The sequence below is a fragment of the Leucoraja erinacea genome, chromosome 24, assembly GCF_028641065.1.
Source record: "Leucoraja erinacea ecotype New England chromosome 24, Leri_hhj_1, whole genome shotgun sequence".
NCBI classification, from domain to species: Eukaryota; Metazoa; Chordata; class Chondrichthyes; order Rajiformes; family Rajidae; genus Leucoraja; species Leucoraja erinaceus.
This window is the reverse complement of record NC_073400.1, coordinates 33,120,946-33,143,569: the sequence shown is the minus strand read 5'-3', so window position 1 is coordinate 33,143,569 and position 22,624 is coordinate 33,120,946. Positions and strand designations below refer to the sequence as shown.

Genomic DNA, 22,624 nt, shown 5'->3' with positions numbered 1-22,624 from the left:
AAACCCTTTATTGCTCTAACCACCGACTGTCTAACCCATGGGGTAAATCCAACACTAGGTGGAAGGACCTGTTCCCACACTGTATCTCTAAACTAAAGTATGGATGGGTCTCCTTCATTCCTGGGTGTTCCAAGTTGTCAAACCAGGCCATGATGTAACCAGTCAGTGTGCTCTTGCCTGTACACCTGTGGTTGGGCAGGGTGTCATAGAGCATGGAAACAGGCCCTTCAGCCCAACTTCACACCGGCCAACATGCCCCAGCTACACCAGTCCCATCTCCCTGCATTTGGTCCATATCCCTCCAAACTTGACCCATCCATATAAAGGTTGGATCCATATCCATATGATGGGTTGAAGGGGATGTTCTGTACTGGGTGGACATGGTTCTGCACAAGGTTCACCAACACCACAATGTACTTAGAAAACAAATATTTGGTGTCCTCGTACCATAATTTCAATTTCACCTTCAGGACTCTGCAATGAATGTCATGTCAAATGAATACAAACTAGTAAGTGTGTACACTTGGCACTACCAGTTCTACCCACAAATTAAACACATAACCTTTCTTTTACTATTCCTAAAGATGCTAATTAATGCTGCACTATATTGATCATTTAAATGTATTAACACTAGTTCATACAAAAAAAATATAATTGCTGTTTTACTCGGCTTTAACCACGCGCTATTTTACAAAGAATACTTCTGTGACTGTGGTGATCAGACCATGGATAGGATAAGTTTGGAGGGATATGGACCAAACGCAGGCAGGTGGGATTAGTGTAGCTGGGACAAGAACACGTCCAGTGAATTGGCCTCCACTGCCGTCTGTGGCAGAGAATTCCACAGATTCACAACTCTAGGTGAAAAAGCTTTTCCTCAGTTCAGTCCCAAATGGCCGACCCCTTATTTGTATATGTATATCATCCTATATACAATCAAAACAAAGTGCTGGAGTAACTCAGCGGGTCAGGCAGCATCTGTGGAGAACATGGATAGGTGACGTTTCACAGAGTGCTGGAGTAACTCAGCGGGTCAGGCAGCATCTGTGGAGAAAAGGAATAAGTGACGAGACCCTTCTGCAGACACACTGAAATGTCACCCGTTCTCGTGAAATGTTAAGCCAGAGGAAGGGATGTAGGATCCTTCTCAGATAGGCCATTGGGTCCAGATATCGTCTGGACAGGGCACAGATCAACTGGCCAAAACCAGACTACGATGAATGGCTGGGATGAAGGAACTGCGTTCAGTACAGTCAGAATCAATGTTGGTACAAGGATAGGTAGGAGAGGGACATCACGGGGATATTGATAGGTTAGGTGCAAGGGTAAGATGGAGCATGTGAGAAGATAGAAAATCATCCTCTTTTTGAAAAATGAAAACAAAATGAGACCTGGGGCTTGAGTTCCACGAATCAAAAAACAGGCAGGTAATTGGGAAAGAGAATTGGATGCCACCGTTCATACACGAGGTTGTCTTCTGGTCCTTGATTCCCCTCTCCTGGGTACAAGACTGTGCATTGACATTGTCACCCTGGGCAAACCACACTGACATCTCATAATTTCATAAACTTCCTTCAGGTCTCCAATGATCCAGAGAAAACAATCCAAATCTGTCCAACCTCTCAAAATACCCAGCATCCTCAACATCCCGGCAAACCTCCTCCTCTGGCACCCTCCCCAAAGCAATGGGGCCACCAGAGTGCACACAATGCTCCCAATGTGGCCTGACCAATGGTTTATACACCTGCAACATAACTTCCTGATTATATTCAATGCCCCGACCATTCAAGCCAAGCATACGATGTGCTTTCTTTGCCACTATATCTACTTGTGTTGCCACTTGCAAGGAGTCATGAACTTCATCTCAAGCTCCTGTCTCCTACTGTTTACTGCGTTGGACCTCCCAAAGTGCAACATGACACAATCATGACTCTGCACAAGTGTCAACTGGTCTATATCCGGCCGCATCTGTTGACAACGTTCTTCTTGTTCACAACTCTGCCAACTCTTTGCGTTGTCTGCATACTTACTAAACCACTCATCTACATTCTCATCCGAATCATTTTCCAGAGTAAAGGAGGCAATTGCCCGTGATACGGGTTGGAGCAGTGGTCAACGATGTTGGCGAGAGATGTTGGCAATTACAGGGCAGATGAACACGTGGCCTTTTTGCTTTGTAAACCATCATGGTGACAATGAGGAAGCAGAAATCGAGGCTGCTCAAAAACATACAAATCTCAGCAAGGGAATTGATCTCGTGAAGTCTGAGGAAACGAGACTGGGGAAGAGGAGATGTGAGAATGGGTTGAGAACACGGAGAGACAGGAGGAAGACCTAGACTTTGTGTCCGCAGATCTGCAAGATACCAAGGTGCAGCAGACGGCTTAGTCTGCTCACAGATCTCCAAGGTCGGCAAGATGTTTGGGAGGGAAGCACTTTGTTTTTTGACTACAGGATGAAGCAGGGATTTCAGACTAGAATGATACCTCATTCCAAGCTGCCTCATTGCAGACTTTAGACTCTTCTCTGTGAAACCAGAGGCACCAGATGACCAGAGAGAGGCCACAGCCTCAGAATTAAAGGACGTACCTTTACAAAAGAGATGAGGAGGAATTTCTTTAGTCAGCGGGGTGGTGAATCTGTGGAATGCATTGCCACAGACAGCGGTGGAGGGCAAGCCTTAGGATATTTTTTAATACAGAGATTGATTAGTACAGGTGTCGGGTTATGGGGAGAAGGCAGGAGAATGGCGTTAGGAGGGAGAGATAGATCAGCCATGATTGGGAACTTATGAATGTGTGAGCTAATGTTATAAAGACCGTTTCCTACACCCTGATATTTTTCTCTTTGCACCACCTGTTGTATATGTGCATGCTCTGGTTTTACTCATGCAGATTATGATTAGCCTGGATAACACGCACAGCATTTCCCGGTACCTTTGCACAAGCACCAATAATAAATCAAATACCAACATACAAACAAGGTCCGAGCCACACCTAGTCTGCAAGCAAGAACAATGGGTACATTTACAGAGAAGCATTTATGTTGGCAAGATTTAAAAGTTTTAATCACAAGGATCAAAATGAAGGATCGATTTGAAGAGCATGCCAAGGAGGTTTACCAGACTGCTTACTGTTAATTGGGTCAGAGAGGCCATGTGAAAGTGTACATTTGACCGACCGAGTCGGTGCCGAATTAATCTACAAAACAGCCCGTCTTTGGAGCTTGGGAGGAAATCAGTGCACCCGGAGAAAACCCACGTGATCACAGGGAGAACGTATAAACACTGTACACGCAGCACCCGTCTTCAGGATCGAACCCGGGTCTCTGGCGCTGCAAGGCAGCAACTCAACCCCTGCGCCACCGTGTTGCCACAATGATGCTTGGATTAGGGAGAATCTGGACAGACTTGGATTGTTTTATCTGGAACGCTGAAGGCTGAGGGGAGGCTTAACAGTAGTTGATACAATGAGGGGCATTGAGAGGGTAGACAGTCCTTTCTCCCGGGATTGTACAAGAGGGCAGACCTTTCTGATGGAGGGGGGCAAAGTTTAAAGGAGGGGGGGGGGGGCAGAAGTTTTCTATTTGGGTGGTGGGTGCCCAGAGTGAGCAGGAGGCTGTGGTGGTGGAGGCAGATATGATGGTGGCATTGAAGAGATGTTTGGACAAGTACGTGGATATGCAGAAGTATGTGCAGGCAGATAAAGAGTTGTTCTTGGCATCATGTTCTGCACAGGCAGTGAGGCACAGGGCTGTTCCTGTGCTGCTCTATGTACAATACATTCTGCTCCAACCTTGGTCCGAGGGCCCTTTCCCCAGGAGGAGACAACGTGAAGTTCCACTGGGGTGACTTCAACACCAAGGTCGGTAGGAACAAGGGGTCACAGTTTAAGGATAAGGGGGCAATCTTTTAGGACCGAGATGAGGAAAACCTTTTTCACACAGAGAGTGGTGAATCTCTGGAATTCTCTGCCACAGAAGGTAGTTGAGGCCAGTTCATTGGCTGTATTTAAGAGGGAGTTAGATGGGCCCTTGCGGCTAAAGGGATCAAGGTATGGAGAGAAGGCAGGAACAGGATACGGAGTTGGATGATCAGCCATGATCATATTGAATGGCGGTGCAGGCTCAAAGGGCCCTACTCCTGCACCTAATTTCTATGTTTCTATGAATGTGATCCTCTAACAAGGTGTAGTGTGGCGGGGAGAGACCAGGGAGAAGGCAGGAGAATGGGGTTAGGAGGGAGAGATAGATCAGCCATGATTGAATGGCGGAGTAGACTCGATGGGGCTGAATGGCCTAATTCCTTATGAAAGGGAGCAGGGGGGAGGTAAGATAGCTGGTACAGAGGTTGGGTGGGGGGGGGGGGGGGAGATAGATGGGTGCGAGGATGGAGCAGGGTTTAGATTTTGGTTCATTATTGTCACTGTGGGGAGTGTGGTCCGTGTGACGGACTGGGCTACATCTACAATGGTGGGGAGTGTGGTCTGTGTGATGGACTGGGCTACATCTACAATGGTGGGGAGTGTGGTGTGTGTGATGGACTGGGCTACATCTACAATGGTGGGGAGTGTGGTCTGTGTGATGGACTGGGCTACATCTACAACTCTGCCATTGCTTGGGGTCTTGGTCAGAGCTGTTCCCAAACCCCACTGTGATGAATCCCGATACGATGTTTTCTACGTTGCATCTGTAAAAATTGGTGAAAGTCGCTGGGTTTCCTCAGGAAATTCTTGAGGAAGTATTGGCCAGGGTAGGTGGGCGGGGGAAGAATGAGCACTAGAGAACACAACACAGTTGCAACATCTCCAATGTGGAGCTACACCAGCTAACGTTACATTGACCACTGACGGCCGATGGCAGAGAGACCTGGTCACCAGGGGAAGGAACGGCTCTGGCCAGCGACAGCGAGCGTGATGACGAGTACCTCTGCACGATGGTGGCGATGAACTCCACTGTCCGTCCGCCTTGCAGGTCACCTCCGCCTGCCCGATCAGCGTGTAGCCAGGTTTACAGGAATACGTCGCTGTCATGCCGTACTCCCAGAACTCACTGTCACCACGACCGGAAACAGAGCCGTCACTGATGGCTGGAGCATCTGAGCATTTCACAACTGGGGAAAGATAAACAGTCAGAGATCACAACTTTAAACACAAAGCACGCTGCAGGGGGCAACATGGACACACGCGGTGTGTTCTTTAACATGCTGACCAGACTGCCACAGGTTGTTCAGAACGCAGGACAGTACAGGAACAGGCCCTTCAGCCCACAATGTCCCTGCCCAACATGCCAGGACCAACACTTACCCGCCTGCACATGATCCATATCCCTCCATGTCCACGCGCCTGTCCAAAAGCCTCAACACCACTATGGTATCTGCCTCCACCACCACCACCACCTTCAGTAAAAACAGTGCAGTAAACATTCCCCTCCCACCTTAAAGCTATGTCTAGTGTTTGATATTTCAAGGGTGGTAAATGGTTCTCAGTGTCTACATTATCACCACATCAGATCTTCCCAGAGAAAACAATCCAAGTATCAGAATGATACCTCTAATGGGCGTATCATTCTGGTTCACCTCACCTGCACCCTCTCCAAAGTCAACACATCCTGTAATGGGGGCGACTAGAACTGTACACAATACTCCACATGCAGCCTGGCCAAAGTCCCATACTGCTGCATCCTGACTTCAGACTTGTACTCAACGCACCGACCATTGATGAAAGCAAACCATATACTTTCTTTGCCACTCTGCAAGTAAGAATGTCATTGTTCCATCTACGACATACGACGATAAAACACTCTAGACTTGACTATCACGCATTGTCACTTTCAGCAAGCTGTGGACTTGGACCCCAAGCCCTGTACAACAATGCCGTTAAGAGTCGTGTACATTATCCCCTTTCATTCGACCTCCCAAAGACCAACTCCCATTTCACACCTTCTCAGATTAAACTCCATCTGCCATTCCTCCGCCCATTTCTGCAGCGGATCTACTGTATATTCTGCTGAATACATTAACAGCCTTTCTCGAGACCCCAACAATGTTGGTGTCAATTCACAGCTCCAAACATCAGGCTTTCTCACAGAAGGGCGGCATTGTGGCACAGCAGTAGAGTTGCTGCCTTACAGCGCCAGGGACCAGAGTTCAATCCCGACTACGGGTACTGTCTGTACGGAGTTTGTACATTCTCCCCGAGACCTGCGTGGGTTTTCTCTGGGTGCTCCAGTTTTCCTCCCACACTCCAAAGAGGTGCAATGTTTGTAGGTTAATTCCCAAGTGTGTGTAGGATAGCGTTAGCGTGCGGGGATCCCTGGTCAGTGCGGACTCGGTGGGCCGAAGGGCCTGTTTCCGTGCCGTATCTCTAAACTAAATTATTTCATGTCCGCAAGTTGCAATGGGATTGACATCAGGAAGATTTTGATGCTTCACGCAGCCCAGCACCCCCGCCTCACTCCATCTACACATGGTTCAGGAGAGCAGCCAACATAATCAAGTCTGAAGAAGGGTCACAACCCGAATCATCACCCGTACTTACTCTCCAGAGATGCTGCCAATCCTGCTGAGTTACTCCAGCTTTGTGTCTACCGTTTAAACCAGCATCTACACATAATCAAGGACCACGCACACCCCGGTCATTCCTTCTTCTCCCCTCTCCCGTTGAGCAGACGATACAAACATTTCTAAACGCACACTACAAGACTCAGGACGGAAAGAGCTAACTTGTGAAGCTGCCACGTCCAGCTTTGATGTGAGGATTAGGGAGGGGAATCACTGACACCTGCCCTTGCCGATGAGGAACTCCAGCTCACCTTCACAGGTAGGCACCTGGCCGCTCCACCCACCGTCCTCACACAGCCTGGTGTCCCGACCCACCAAGTTGTACCTGCAAAAGGGAAAGGAACAGCTTGGGAAATCCCCACAACCAACGGGCCAATAACAGCGATCCCAGGAAAGGCCAATCAAAGATTCACATTTGGGTAGAAAATGCAGGAGTTACTCAGTGGGTCTGACATGATGGAGAACATGGATAGGTGACATTTCATAAGTGAAGGGGGTAGAATTAGGCTATTCGGCCCATCAATTATATACTGCCATGCAATCATGACTGATCTATCTCTCCTTCCTAATCCCATTCTTCTGCCTTCTCCCCATAACCCCCGACACCCGTACTAATCAAGGATCGACCTATCTCTGCCTTAGTGGGGTTACTCAATGTGCTCCAGTTTGCCTTCCACATTCTGATAACATGCAGATTTATGGGTTAATTGGCTTCCGTAAAATGTCCTAATTGGTAACGACAGAATTGGTGTACAGATGACTGCTAGTAGCGAGGATGTGGGCCAAAGGGCCTGTTTCCTTGTGGTATCTCCAAGCATGTTCTCCAGAGATGGAACATTTAGAATGGATAATTAGCTAGAGGAAGGCGACTCATTATCTATTCTATATTTTACCTGATCTCCGTTCCTTTTGATCACTAATTTTCACACCTTGCCCATCCATATCTCTGTGTCTCCCTCTCCCCTGACACTGTTGGAAGAAGGGTCTCAAACCCGAAACGTCACCCATTCACTTTCTCCAGAGATGCTGCCTGACTCGCTGAGTTACTCCAGCACTTTGTGTCTTTACCCGGTGTAACCCAGCATCTGCAGTTCCTTCCTCCAGTTACTACAGAGCAGACAGACACTCACCCCGTATCACAGAAGAAGGTAACCTGGTCTCCAAATTTGTTCCCCGTTGCATTGTAACGTCCATTCAGGATTTCTCCAGGACTTCCACAGGATTTTCCTAAAGAGGAATTAGTGGAGAATTCCACGGGTTAGAACATGCCGAAAGTCCGCTGTGTTACATTGCATCTCACTGCGCTTGGAAACTTGCAACAAGGAGTTTTCACTGCACTGTTGCCCCAGTTCCAGAACACAAATTCAAGACTTTAACATACAAAAATAAAATAGGTGCACGAGTAGGCCATTCGGCCCTTCGAGCCAGCACCGCCATTCAATATGATCATGGCTGATCATCCACAATCAGTACCCCTTTCCTGTTTTCTCCCCATATCCTTTGATTCCATTAGCCCTAAGAGCTAAATCTAACTCTCTTGAAAACATCGAGTGGAGGGAGCATGGTGGCGCAGCGGGTAGAGCTGCTGCCTCATAGCACCAGAGATCCTGGTTCGATCCAGACCTCGGGTGCCGTCTGTGTGGAGTTTGCTCGTTCTCCCTGTGACCTGCGTGGGTTTTCTCTGGGTGCTCTGGTTTCCTCTCCAATCTCAAAGATGTGCTGGTTTGTGGATTAATCGGCCCCTCTGTAAATTGCCCCCTAGTGTGTAGGGAGTGGATGTGACAGTGGGGGAAAACAGAACTCGTGCGAGCAGGTGATCGATGGTCGGTGTGGACTCAGTGGGCCCGTTTCCACGCTGCATTTCCAAACTAAACCATGGTGACTCTGCCCATGACCCACACCTCCCCTTGTGACCTGCCCTTCAATAACCGCCCCCCCACCCCCCACCCACCGTACCTGCCTAGTGACCAGACCACATGACATTGAAGAAGGTAGAGGGGTCGAGCACTCACGTTCACAGGTAGTCTGCAGTGGAGACCAGGTCAAATTTGAGTTACAGGTGATCTTTGGGGAGGTGCCGTCCTCCAGCTTGAAGCCTGGGATACACCTGTAAGTCACAGTCGACCCCACAGGGAAGGAGTCCTGGGAAATATGTTCATCCCTCGGTGACCCGTTTTCCAAATGTGGGGGCTTTCCACATCCAGGCGCTTTTAAAAAGAGAAGAAAGTTAGTTTTCAGTTCAACCAGTCGAGACCCCCTCTCCCCCCTCTGTTCAAGACTCCAGAGTGTTTTATTGTCATGTGTCCCAGATAGAACAAAGATATTGTTACGAGCAGACGCATAACACAATATGGAAACATAGTGCACTGTAAACAACACAGACACAGTAGTTCAGAGCTTATTTGAGGTTGACACCTCCTTTCCCATGGTTGAGACCCCTCTTCCCCCCAGTTGAGTCACCCCTAATTTAGACCTCCCCGCGCCCCGGTTGAGAGCAACCTCCCCTCCCCCATCCACAGGGGGATGAGGTGCCCCACCCGGTCAACCCAACAATCCCGACCGGATCAACAAAGACCATCTTCACTCGGCACCTCCTTGGTCTTTGGTTCTGGAGCGCCCGGGAGAAGGGGCAGAGTGGGCAACTCCCGGCCCGAAGTGGGTGACCCCTTGACCTCTCACACTCACAGGTGGACGGGCAAGGTGTAAGAAGGGGAGGGAGGTGATGCTGAATTTCCTCAGTTAGTCCCTGAGGAAGTAAAGATGTTGGCTGGGGATGGGGGGAGGTCTTGGGCAGAGCTGTTGCCAAACCCCATGGTGATGAAACCCGATACGATGTTTTCTACATTGCATCTGTAAAAATTGGTGAAAATTGTAGTTTCCTCAGGAAATTCTTGAGGAAGTATTGGCCAGGGTGGGAGGGGGGTAAATGGGGGAGAGGGTGGAGTGGGGTAGAATGTTCACTAGAGAACACAACACAGTTGCAACATCTCCAATGTGGAGCTACACCAGCTAACGTTACTTCTGACCACTGACGACCGATGGCAGAGAGACCTGGTCACCAGGGGAAGGAACGGCTCTGGCCAGTTGTCCAGTGGCCAGAGATGAGTGTTCACGTAGCGACAGTGAGCGTGATGTCGAGTACCTCTGCACGATGGTGGCGATGAACTCCACTGTCCGTCCGCCTTGCAGGTCACCTCCGCCTGCCCGATCAGCGTGTAGCCAGGTTTACAGGAATACGTCGCTGTCATGCCGTGCTCCCAGAACTCACTGTCACCACGACCGGAAACAGAGCCGTTACTGATGGCCGGAGCATCGGAGCATTTCACAACTGGGGAAAGATAAACACAGTCAGAGATCACAACTTTAAACACAAGGGCACGCTGCAGGGGGCAACATGGACACACGCGGTGTGTTCTTTAACATGCTGACCAGACTGCCACAGGTTGTTCAGAACACAGGACATTACAGGAACAGGCCCTTCAGCCCACAATGTCCCTGCCCAACATGCCAGGACCAACACTTACCCGCCTGCACATGATCCATATCCCTCCATGTCCACGCGCCTGTCCAAAAGCCTCAACACCACTATGGTATCTGCCTCCACCACCACCCTCAGTAAAAACAGTGCAGTAAACATTCCCCTCTCACCTTAAAGCTATGTCTAGTGTTTGATATTTCAAGGGTGGTAAATGGTTCTCAGTGTCTACATTATCACCGCATCAGATCTTCCCAGAGAAAACAATCCAAGTATCAGAATGATACCTCTAATGGGCGTATCATTCTGGTTCACCTCCCCTGCACCCTCTCCAAAGTCAACACATCCTGTAATGGGGGCGACCAGAACTGCACACAATACTCCACATGCAGCCTGGCCAAAGTCCCATACTGCTGCATCCTGACTTCAGACTTGTACTCAACGCACTGACCATTGATGAAAGCAAACCATATACTTTCTTTGCCACTCTGCAAGTAAGAATGTCATTGTTCCATCTGCGACATACGACGATAAAACACTCTAGACTTGACTATCACGCATTGTCACTTTCAGCAAGCTGTGGACTTGGACCCCAAGCCCTGTACAACAATGCCGTTAAGAGTCGTGTACATTATCCCCTTTCATTCGACCTCCCAAAGACAAACTCCCATTTCACACCTTCTCAGATTAAACTCCATCTGCCATTCCTCCGCCCATTTCTGCAGCGGATCTACTGTATATTCTGCCGAATACATTAACAGCCTTTCTCGAGACCCCAACAATGTTGGTGTCAATTCACAGCTCCAAACATCAGGCTTTCTCACAGAAGGGCGGCATTGTGGCACAGCAGTAGAGTTGCTGCCTTACAGCGCCAGGGACCAGAGTTCAATCCCGACTACTGGTGCTGTCTGTACGGAGTTTGTACATTCTCCCCGAGACCTGCGTGGGTTTTCTCTGGGTGCTCCAGTTTCCTCCCACACTCCAAAGAGGTGCAATGTTTGTAGGTTAATTCCCAAGTGTGTGTAGGATAGCGTTACTGTGCGGGGATCCCTGGTCAGTGCAGACTCGGTGGGCCGAAGGGCCTGTTTCCGTGTCGTATCTCTAAACTAAATTATTTCATGTCCGCAAGTTGCAATGGGATTGACATCAGGAAGATTGTGATGCTCCACGCAGCCCAGCACCCCCGCCTCACTCCATCTACACATGGTTCAGGAGAGCAGCCAACATAATCAAGTCTGAAGAAGGGTCACAACCCGAATCATCACCCGTACTTACTCTCCAGAGATGCTGCCCGTCCTGCTGAGTTACTCCAGCTTTGTGTCTACCGTTTAAACCAGCATCTACACATAATCAAGGACCATGCACACCCCGGTCATTCCTTCTTCTCCCCTCTCCCGTTGAGCAGACGATACAAACATTTCTAAACGCACACTACAAGACTCAGGACGGAAAGAGCTAACTTGTGAAGCTGCCACGTCCAGCTTTGATGTGAGGATTAGGGAGGGGAATCACTGACACCTGCCCTTGCCGATGAGGAACTCCAGCTCACCTTCACAGGTAGGCACCTGGCCGCTCCACCCACTGTCCTCACACAGCCTGGTGTCCCGACCCACCAAGTTGTACCTGCAAAAGGGAAAGGAACAGCTCGGGAAATCCCCACAACCAACGGGCCAATAACAGCGATCCCAGGAAAGGCCAATCAAAGATTCACATTTGGGTAGAAAATGCAGGAGTTACTCAGTGGGTCTGACATCATGGAGAACATGGATAGGTGACATTTCATAAGTGAAGGGGGTAGAACTAGGCTATTCGGCCCATCAATTATATACTGTCATGCAATCATGACTGATCTATCTCGCCTTCCTAATCCCATTCTCCTGCCTTCACCCCATAACCCCCGACACCCGTACTAATCAAGGATCGACCCATCTCTGCCTTAGTGGGGTTACTCAATGTGCTCCAGTTTGCCTTCCACATTCTGATAACGTGCAGATTTATAGGTTAATTGGCTTCCGTAAAATGTCCTAATTGGTGACGACAGAATTGGTCTACAGATGACTGCTAGTAGTGTGGATGTGGGCCAAAGGGCCTGTTTCCTTGTGGTATCTCCAAGCATGTTCTCCAGAGATGGAACATTTAGAATGGATAATTAGCTAGAGGAAGGCGACTCATTATCTATTCTATATTTTACCTGATCTCCGTTCCTTTTGATCACTAATTTTCACACCTTGCCCGTCCATATCTCTGTGTCTCCCTCTCCCCTGACACTGTTGGAAGAAGGGTCTCAAACCCGAAACGTCACCCATTCACTTTCTCCAGAGATGCTGCCTGACTCGCTGAGTTACTCCAGCACTTTGTGTCTTTACCCGGTGTAACCCAGCATCTGCAGTTCCTTCCTCCAGTTACTACAGAGCAGACAGACACTCACCCCGTGTCACAGGAAAAGGTAACCTTGTCTCCAAATTCGTTCCCCGTTGCATTGTAACGTCCATTCAGGATTTCTCCAGGACTTCCACAGGATTTTCCTAAAGAGGAATTAGTGGAGAATTCCACGGGTTAGAACATGCCGAAAGTCCGCTGTGTTACATTGCATCTCACTGCGCTTGGAAACTTGCAACAAGGAGTTTTCACTGCACTGTTGCCCCAGTTCCAGAACACAAATTCAAGACTTTAACATACAAAAATAAAATAGGTGCACGAGTAGGCCATTCGGCCCTTCGAGCCAGCACCGCCATTCAATATGATCATGGCTGATCATCCACAATCAGTACCCCTTTCCTGTTTTCTCCCCATATCCTTTGATTCCATTAGCCCCAAGAGCTAAATCTAACTCTCTTGAAAACATCGAGTGGAGGGAGCATGGTGGCGCAGCGGGTAGAGCTGCTGCCTCATAGCACCAGAGATCCTGGTTCGATCCAGACCTCGGGTGCCGTCTGTGTGGAGTTTGCTCGTTCTCCCTGTGACCTGCGTGGGTTTTCTCCGGGTGCTCCGGTTTCCTCTCCAATCTCAAAGACGTGCGGGTTTGTGGATTAATCGGCCCCTCTGTAAATTGCCCCCTAGTGTGTAGGGAGTGGATGTGACAGTGGGGAAAACAGAACTCGTGCGAGCAGGTGATCGATGGTCGGTGTGGACTCAGTGGGCCCGTTTCCACGCTGCATTTCCAAACTAAACCATGGTGACTCTGCCCATGACCCACACCTCCCCTTGTGACCTGCCCTTCAATAACCGCCCCCCCACCCCCCACCCACCGTACCTGCCTAGTGACCAGACCACATGACATTGAAGAAGGTAGAGGGGTCGAGCACTCACGTTCACAGGTAGTCTGCAGTGGAGACCAGGTCAAATTTGAGTTACAGGTGATCTTTGGGGAGGTGCCGTCCTTCAGCTTGAAGCCTGGGATACACCTGTAAGTCACAGTCGACCCCACAGGGAAGGAGTCCTGGGAAATATCTTCATCCCTCGGTGACCCGTTTTCCAAAAGTGGGGGCTTTCCACATCCAGGCACTTTTAAAAAGAGAAGAAAGTTAGTTTTCAGTTCAACCAGTCGAGACCCCCTCTCCCCCCTCTGTTCAAGACTCCAGAGTGTTTTATTGTCATGTGTCCCAGATAGAACAAAGATATTGTTACGAGCAGACGCATAACACAATATGGAAACATAGTGCACTGTAAACAACACAGACACAGTAGTTCAGAGCTTATTTGAGGTTGACACCTCCTTTCCCATGGTTGAGACCCCTCTTCCCCCCAGTTGAGTCACCCCTAATTTAGACCTCCCCCCGCCCCGGTTGAAAGCAACCTCCCCTCCCCCATCCACAGGGGGATGAGGTGCCCCACCCGGTCAACCCAACAATCCCGACCGGATCAACAAAGACCATCTTCACTCGGCACCTCCTTGGTCTTTGGTTCTGGAGCGCCCGGGAGAAGGGGCAGAGTGGGCAACGCCCGGCCCGAAGTGGGTGACCCCTTGACCTCTCACACTCACAGGTGGACGGGCAAGGTGTAAGAAGGGGAGGGAGGTGATGCTGAATGTCCTCAGTTAGTCCCTGAGGAAGTAAAGATGTTGGCTGGGGATGGGGGGAGGTCTTGGGCAGAGCTGTTGCCAAACCCCACGGTGATGAAACCCGATACGATGTTTTCTACATTGCATCTGTAAAAATTGGTGAAAATTGTAGTTTCCAGGAAATTCTTGAGGAAGTATTGGCCAGGGTGGGAGGGGGGTAAATGGGGGAGAGGGTGGAGTGGGGTAGAATGTTCACTAGAGAACACAACACAGTTGCAACATCTCCAATGTGGAGCTACATCAGCTAACGTTACTTCTGACCACTGACGACCGATGGCAGAGCGACCTGGTCACCAGGGGAAGGAACGGCTCTGGCCAGTTGTCCAGTGGCCAGAGATGAGTGTTCATGTAGCGACAGCGAGCGTGATGTCGAGTACCTCTGCACGATGGTGGCGATGAACTCCACTGTCCGTCCGCCTTGCAGGTCACCTCCGCCTGCCCGATCAGCGTGTAGCCAAGTTTACAGGAATACGTCGCTGTCATGCCGTGCTCCCAGAACTCACTGTCACCACGACCGGAAACAGAGCCGTTACTGATGGCCGGAGCATCGGAGCATTTCACAACTGGGGAAAGATAAACAGTCAGAGATCACAACTTTAAACACAAAGCACGCTGCAAGGGGCAACATGGACATACGCGGTGTGTTCTTTAACATGCTGACCAGACTGCCACAGGTTGTTCAGAACACAGGACATTACAGGAACAGGCCCTTCAGCCCACAATGTCCCTGCCCAACATGCCAGGACCAACACTTACCCGCCTGCACTTGATCCATATCCCTCCATGTCCACGCGCCTGTCCAAAAGCCTCAACACCACTATGGTATCTGCCTCCACCACCACCCTCAGTAAAAACAGTGCAGTAAACATTCCCCTCCCACCTTAAAGCTATGTCTAGTGTTTGATATTTCAAGGGTGGTAAACGGTTCTACATTATCACCGCATCAGATCTTCCCAGAGAAAACAATCCAAGTATCAGAATGATACCTCTAATGGGCTGCACCCTCTCCAAAGTCAACACATCCTGTAATGGGGGCGACTAGAACTGTACACAATACTCCACATGCAGCCTGGCCAAAATCCCATACAGCTGCATCCTGACTTCAGACTTGTACTCAACGCACTGACCATTGATGAAAGCAAACCATATACTTTCTTTGCCACTCTGCAAGTAAGAATGTCATTGTTCCATCTGCGACATACAACGATAAAACACTCTAGACTTGACTATCACGCATTGTCACTTTCAGCAAGCTGTGGACTTGGACCCCAAGCCCTGTACAACAATGCCGTTAAGAGTCGTGTACATTATCCCCTTTCATTCGACCTCCCAAAGACAAACTCCCATTTCACACCTTCTCAGATTAAACTCCATCTGCCATTCCTCCGCCCATTTCTGCAGCGGATCTACTGTATATTCTGCTGAATACATTAACCGCCTTTCTCGAGACCCCAACAATGTTGGTGTCAATTCACAGCTCCAAACATCAGGCTTTCTCACAGAAGGGCGGCATTGTGGCACAGCAGTAGAGTTGCTGCCTTACAGCGCCAGGGACCAGAGTTCAATCCCGACTACTGGTGCTGTCTGTACGGAGTTTGTACATTCTCCCCGAGACCTGCGTGGGTTTTCTCTGGGTGCTCCAGTTTCCTCCCACACTCCAAAGACGAGCAATGTTTGTAGGTTAATTCCCAAGTGTGTGTAGGATAGCGTTAGTGTGCGGGGATCCCTGGTCAGTGCAGACTCGGTGGGCCGAAGGGCCTGTTTCCGTGCCGTATCTCTAAACTAAATTATTTCATGTCCGCAAGTTGCAATGGGATTGACATCAGGAAGATTTTGATGCTTCACGCAGCCCAGCACCCCCGCCTCACTCCATCTACACATGGTTCAGGAGAGCAGCCAACATAATCAAGTCTGAAGAAGGGTCACAACCCGAATCATCACCCGTACTTACTCTCCAGAGATGCTGCCCGTCCTGCTGAGTTACTCCAGCTTTGTGTCTACCGTTTAAACCAGCATCTACACATAATCAAGGACCATGCACACCCCGGTCATTCCTTCTTCTCCCCTCTCCCGTTGAGCAGACGATACAAACATTTCTAAACGCACACTACAAGACTCAGGACGGAAAGAGCTAACTTGTGAAGCTGCCACGTCCAGCTTTGATGTGAGGATTAGGGAGGGGAATCACTGACACCTGCCCTTGCCGATGAGGAACTCCAGCTCACCTTCACAGGTAGGCACCTGGCCGCTCCACCCACTGTCCTCACACAGCCTGGTTTCCCGACCCACCAAGTTGTACCTGCAAAAGGGAAAGGAACAGCTCGGGAAATCCCCATAACCAACGGGCCAATAACAGCGATCCCAGGAAAGGCCAATCAAAGATTCACATTTGGGTAGAAAATGCTGGAGTTACTCAGTGGGTCTGACATGATGGAGAACATGGATAGGTGACATTTCATAAGTGAAGGGGGTAGAACTAGGCTATTCGGCCCATCAATTATATACTGTCATGCAATCATGACTGATCTATCTCTCCTTCCTAATCCCATTCTCCTGCCTTCTCCCCATAACCCCCGACACCCGTACTAATCAAGGATCGACCTATCTCTGCCTTAGTGGGGTTACTCAATGTGCTCCAGTTTGCCTTCCACATTCTGATAACGTGCAGATTTATAGGTTAATTGGCTTCCGTAAAATGTCCTAATTGGTGACGACAGAATTGGTGTACAGATGACTGCTAGTAGCGTGGATGTGGGCCAAAGGGCCTGTTTCCTTGTGGTATCTCCAAGCATGTTCTCCAGAGATGGAACATTTAGAATGGATAATTAGCTAGAGGAAGGCGACTCATTATCTATTCTATATTTTACCTGATCTCCGTTCCTTTTGATCACTAATTTTCACACCTTGCCCGTCCATATCTCTGTGTCTCCCTCTCCCCTGACACTGTTGGAAGAAGGGTCTCAAACCCGAAACGTCACCCATTCACTTTCTCCAGAGATGCTGCCTGACTCGCTGAGTTACTCCAGCACTTTGTGTCTTTACCCGGTGTAACCCAGCATCTGAAGTTCCTTCCTCCAGTTACTACAGAGCAGACAGACACTCACCCCGTGTCACAGGAAAAGGTAGCCTTGTCTCCAAATTCGTTCCCCGTTGCATTGTAACGTCCATTCAGGATTTCTCCAGGACTTCCACAGGATTTTCCTAAAGAGGAATTAGTGGAGAATTCCACGGGTTAGAACATGCCGAAAGTCCGCTGTGTTACATTGCATCTCACTGCGCTTGGAAACTTGCAACAAGGAGTTTTCACTGCACTGTTGCCCCAGTTCCAGAACACAAATTCAAGACTTTAACATACAAAAATAAAATAGGTGCACGAGTAGGCCATTCGGCCCTTCGAGCCAGCACCGCCATTCAATATGATCATGGCTGATCATCCACAATCAGTACCCCTGTTCCTGCTTTTCCCCATATCCTTGATTCCGTTAGCCCCAGGAGCTATATCTAACTCTCGCTTGAAAACAAATTCAAGACTTTAACAGTGGAAATAGAAGAGTGGCTCCAATGAAGTAATATTAAATCACAGTAATACATGTTTAAACCCACACCTGCAGTTCCTTCCTACACAACATACAAGTTCAGTTTAGTTTATTGTCACGTGTAGCGAGGTGCAGTGAAAAGCTTTTTGTTGTGTGCCAACCAGTCAGCAGAAAGACAATACGTGATTACCATTCAGTGTACAGATACAGGATAAATGGAATAACATTTAGTGCAAGTCCAATAAAGTCTGATCATAGTCCGAGTCTCCAATGAGGCAAAATATTGTAGTCTCCAAATGTTGAACGATATTATATTTAATCAAGGTTTGCCACAAACCTACGTTAAAAGTCATCTTCCTAGATATGACCACGCAAAACATTTAGTTTAGAGATACAGCGTGGAAAAAGCCTCCTTCATTGTGGATATAGAAACATAGAAAATAGGTGCAGAAGTAGGCCATTCGGCCCTTCAAGCCAGCACCACCATTCAACACGATCAAGGCTGATCATCCAGAATCAGTACCCCATGCCTGCTTATTTTTTCTATTTTAGTTTTGACTAAACTTACAGACTAAACATAACATGTTGATTTACTTTGGTGTTACCACAAAGAATTTTGCAATTTTAATAAAACGTTTCACATGTGTGTTTTTTTTTTAGAAGTCAGAGAGAACATTAAATTAAATAGCAGTTTCGATATTGGAGATAGACACAGAGTGCTGGAGTAACTCAGCGGGTGGGTCAGGCAGCATCTGTGGAGAACATGGATAGGTGACGTTTCACAGAGTGCTGGAGTAACTCAGCGAGTTAGGCAACTCCTGCAACTATGTTTCTATGTAAAAGGCTCTGTGCATTTATGCCTCTTGTGGTCTTATACATGGAATATCATACAAAACCAATCTGTACCTCAGTCCACGTGCCAATGATAAAGTTAAACACACAGGTAGACACCACTTACGTTCACAGGTAGTCTCCAGCGGTGACCAGCTCGAGCTTGCCTCACAGGTGATCGTTGGGGAGGTGCCCTGCTTCAGCATGAAGCCTGGGATACACGTGTAAGTCACCTTTGTCCCCACAGGGAAGGCCACCTGGTTGAGAAAGTCATCCCTCGGTGACCCATTTTCCAAGTGTGGGAGTTTGCCACATTCACCTGTTTATAACGGTGACGAAAGTTAGTTTTCAAAGATAGTAGGTATGGTACAAAACTTACCTTCCGCGGCGCTGTAATTCTGCCACTGGCCGTGTGCACGATTTTGGCGCATTTGGGGGGGGGGGGGGGGGGGGGGGGGGGGGTTAAAACGGGTTTTTTTTCCAACCTGGTCCTGAATTAGCAGAGCCATCTCCATCATCAAAGACCCCTACCACCCAACGCATCACATATTCTCCATCCTGCCATCTGGGAAGAGGTACAGGAGCATTAGCTGCAAAACCAGCAGGATGCTCCTCAGCTTCTTCCCGCTGGCTATAAGACTGCTAAACGGACTTTGCCCCCTGCCAAAGTATCGCGCACCAACCTGGACACGCTGCAGCAGAGCCACTGTCGTGCCGCTGCTGTTTAGTAGAGTGTTAATTTGTTCATGATATGTATTTTTATTTCTATTTATTTTTAATGCACACTGAATGGACACTGGTTGAGCAACGTTTTTTTGTTTCCTCTGGGTATGTGAACACTCAGGAAATGACAATAAAGATATACAATACAATTATATTTTGTTGGAGTGCAAGATTTTGCTAAAGAATCATTCCTACGGCCGTTCTGCGTGGTTTTTTTTTAAATTCACCTGACAAGTTAATCGCTGAAATGATTTTAAAATCAACTTCTGAAGCGTCAATGCCGACAACAGGGACGGATTTTATGGAGGACCTGGTAAAAGAAAGTAGTTTATTTTTATGTATAAAAGTGTTTCTTAAGATGTATTTAATTCACATTTTAAGTTGCGTAACGGTGATTTTTCCCCCATTGAAGAACCGGCAGTGTATTTGCTGCAGATATGGGGGTATAAATTCACCGCAATCTGAACGTTCTAAATGGTCCCGTTCCAGAAAATCCCACTCGCAAGCTGATTTAAATGGCCATTAATTTACAGGTATTAAACATTAAATTCCTTCCATTTGGCCTATAAACCCATGACAATGAGATTTTAAAATGATGTTATATTCTGAATACTTGTGTGAATGTTATTTGGACACTTAGACTATCAAAAAATGTTAATCTATTAAAAAATGGATAGATGTTTAGATCTAGTAATTGAATTTTGTAATTAGCTACAATGAGGTAACTAACTAATTATATGCTTTAATTTCAAGTCATCTAAGTAAGATTGTTTCTGAAGATATGAAAGTGAATTAGATGTCAAATTAAACTTCTTTTTATGCTTTATCTGATAGGATAAATTAAAGACTTGATTTTTTAAATCTCAGAATTTTGTAACATTGCTAAAGATAGACACAAAGTGCTGGAGTAACTCCGCGGGACAGGCAGCGTCTGTGGAGAGAAGGAACGGTTCAGTCCAGACCCTTCTTCAACTTCGTCTGAAGCGTCCAGACCCGAAACTTTACCCAGCCATGTTCTCCACAGATGCTGCCCGACCCACTGAGTTACTCCAGCACTGTGCCTGGAAAAGTCCGGCATCTACTGCTCCTTGTTTCTACATTTAAAACATTTACTCTTCAGTTCAATCCACCCCCTCGGTGAGACCGTTTTCTCTCCTTCTCTCCTCCACCCCTCCCTACCTACCTGCCGCCCGTGTCGCTGCCGTCAGTATCACCACGACCACCGCCCGCCACTCCAGCCAGGACATCCCGAGGCGACTCCGCAGCAGCTATGAGATCTTTGGCAGCAAATGTGCCACAGCCCCGCCCCCGCCCCGCCCCGACACAGCACCGCCCCGCCCCCTGCACCTGACACACCTGCGCCAACCACCGCACCTGCACCTGCGCTGTCCCCACACCTGCAGCACCCCCCGCACTTGCAACGCCCCTCCCCTGGACCCCGACACCGCCCACACCTGTGGCCCCGACATCTACGTCCCTCCCTCAGACACCTGAACCGCGCCCGCCCAGTCCCACCTGCACCACCCTCACCCCCGGCCCTGGCACCTGGACACCTGGGCCAACTCCACCCGAACACTGCCATGGACAGCTGACACGGTACCTGCTCCTGAAGAAGGATCTTGACCCAAAACATCACCCATTCTTCTCTCCAGAGATGCTGCCGGTCCCGCTGAGTTTTCAGCACTTTGTGTTTTTCTTAGGTGTAAACGTGCATCTGCAGTTCCTTCTTATACACCTGCACCTGCCGCCCACCTGTAACCCCGACACCTGGCCCTCTCCCACAACCCCGATCAAGCTGCCAGAGAAGGTACGTGAGGCAGGTACTACAACATTTAAAGTATTTCCCATATCTGAGGAAGGATGTGCCGGCTCTGGAGAGGGTCCAGAGGAGGTTTACAAGAATGATCCCAGGAATGAGTGCGTTAACCTGTGATGAGCGTTTGTCGGCACTGGGCCTGTACTCACTGGAGTTTAGAAGGTTGAAGAGGGACCTCATTGAAACAGACAGAATGGTGAAAGGCTTGGATAGAGTGGATGTGGGGAGGATGTTTCCACTAGTGGGAGAGTCTAGGACTAGAGGCCACAGCCTCTGAATTAAAGGATGTTCCTTTAGAAAGGAGATGAGGAGAAATGTCATCAGTCATAGGGTGGTGAATCTGTGGGATTATTTGCCACAGACGGTTGTGGTGGCCAAGTCAGTGGATATTTTTAAGGCATCGATAGATACTTGTTTAGTTCGGGTATCGGGCATATGGGGAGAAGGCAGGAGAATGGGGTTAGGAGGGAGTGATAGATCAGCCATGATTGAATGGTCGAGTAGACTTGATGGGCTGAATGGCCTAATTCTGCTCCTATCACCTATGACCCTGTGACACTTGGACAGGTACATGGATAGCAAAGGTCTAGAAGGATTTGGGACAAACGCAGGCAAAGTGGACTAGATAGCTTAGATCGGGACATTTAGCTTAGTTTATTGTCATGTGTACCGAGGTACATTGAAAAGTATTTTGTTGCATGCTGTTTAGTCAGCAAAAAAGACTATACACAATTATCATCAATCCGTCCATGTGTGCAGATGCAGGATAAAATATATAATGGTTGGTGCAGCATAAAGTCCGATTAAAGATACTTCAAAGGTCTCCAATGAGGAAGATGGGTGATCAGGACCGCTCTCTAGTTGGTGAGAGGATGGTTCAGTTGCCTGTTAACAGCCGGGAAGAAACTGTCCCTGAATCTGGAGGTGTGCGTTTTCACACTTCTGTCCCTCTTGCCTGATGGGAGAGGGGAGGAGAGGGAGTGACCGGGGGTGAGACTGGTCCTTGATGCTGCTGCTGGCCTTGCATGTTTAGTGCAGGAATAAGTCCAATTAAAGATAGTTCAAAGGGTAGTTGGGAGATAGACACAAAAAGCTGGAGTAACTCAGCGGGACAGACGGCATCTCTGGAGAGAAGGAATGGGTGACGTTTCGGGTCGAGACCCTTCTTCACACAGGTAGATGGGAGGTTGGGTCCTCTCTCTAGCTAGAGGGATGACCATTCAGTTGGCCGATAACAGCTGGGAAGGAACTGCCGCTGAATCTGGAGATGTGCCATGGTATACATCATGGCCAGCATGGACATGGAGGGCTGAAGGGCCTGTTTCCGTGCTGTATAACTCCATGACTTGCTTGAATTTAAAAATGTTATTGTTGAGCTGATCCTTTAACCACAATCCTGCCATTGCTTGCGTCACAGACCGCGTTCCCTCTACTTCCTGATTCAATTCTGTGTAATTCTGTTATCTGCACAAAGCTATTTTGGCTTGGGCCTTAAATTACAAAACATCAAGGCTTGCCGACCACACTAGCGAATGTAAGTTGATGAGCTGAAGAATAATGGTATAAATCACCATGAGACAAATACAATTTAAGACTGTACATTGTAATTTGCAGTGCCCACCAT

General features: G+C 48.5%; 1 protein-coding gene across 1 annotated transcript in view; it reads right to left on the bottom strand.

Annotated features, from left to right (window-relative positions):
* The window catches only part of LOC129708954 (C4b-binding protein-like), a 30,205-nt gene extending 9,713 nt beyond the window's left edge, over nucleotides 1-20,492 (bottom strand). The window contains exons 1-13 of the mRNA XM_055655045.1: nucleotides 20,368-20,492; nucleotides 18,589-18,780; nucleotides 17,199-17,295; nucleotides 16,320-16,393; nucleotides 14,472-14,657; nucleotides 13,344-13,538; nucleotides 12,463-12,559; nucleotides 11,584-11,657; nucleotides 9,702-9,887; nucleotides 8,572-8,766; nucleotides 7,690-7,786; nucleotides 6,811-6,884; nucleotides 4,925-5,110 (exon numbers count right to left, since the gene is read on the bottom strand). Coding sequence (XP_055511020.1) covers nucleotides 4,925-5,110; nucleotides 6,811-6,884; nucleotides 7,690-7,786; nucleotides 8,572-8,766; nucleotides 9,702-9,887; nucleotides 11,584-11,657; nucleotides 12,463-12,559; nucleotides 13,344-13,538; nucleotides 14,472-14,657; nucleotides 16,320-16,393; nucleotides 17,199-17,295; nucleotides 18,589-18,780; nucleotides 20,368-20,431 — 1,717 coding nt within the window. The 5' untranslated portion in view covers nucleotides 20,432-20,492. The remainder of the gene's footprint in view (nucleotides 1-4,924; nucleotides 5,111-6,810; nucleotides 6,885-7,689; nucleotides 7,787-8,571; nucleotides 8,767-9,701; nucleotides 9,888-11,583; nucleotides 11,658-12,462; nucleotides 12,560-13,343; nucleotides 13,539-14,471; nucleotides 14,658-16,319; nucleotides 16,394-17,198; nucleotides 17,296-18,588; nucleotides 18,781-20,367) is intronic.
* Between the last annotated feature and the right edge of the window lie 2,132 nt (nucleotides 20,493-22,624).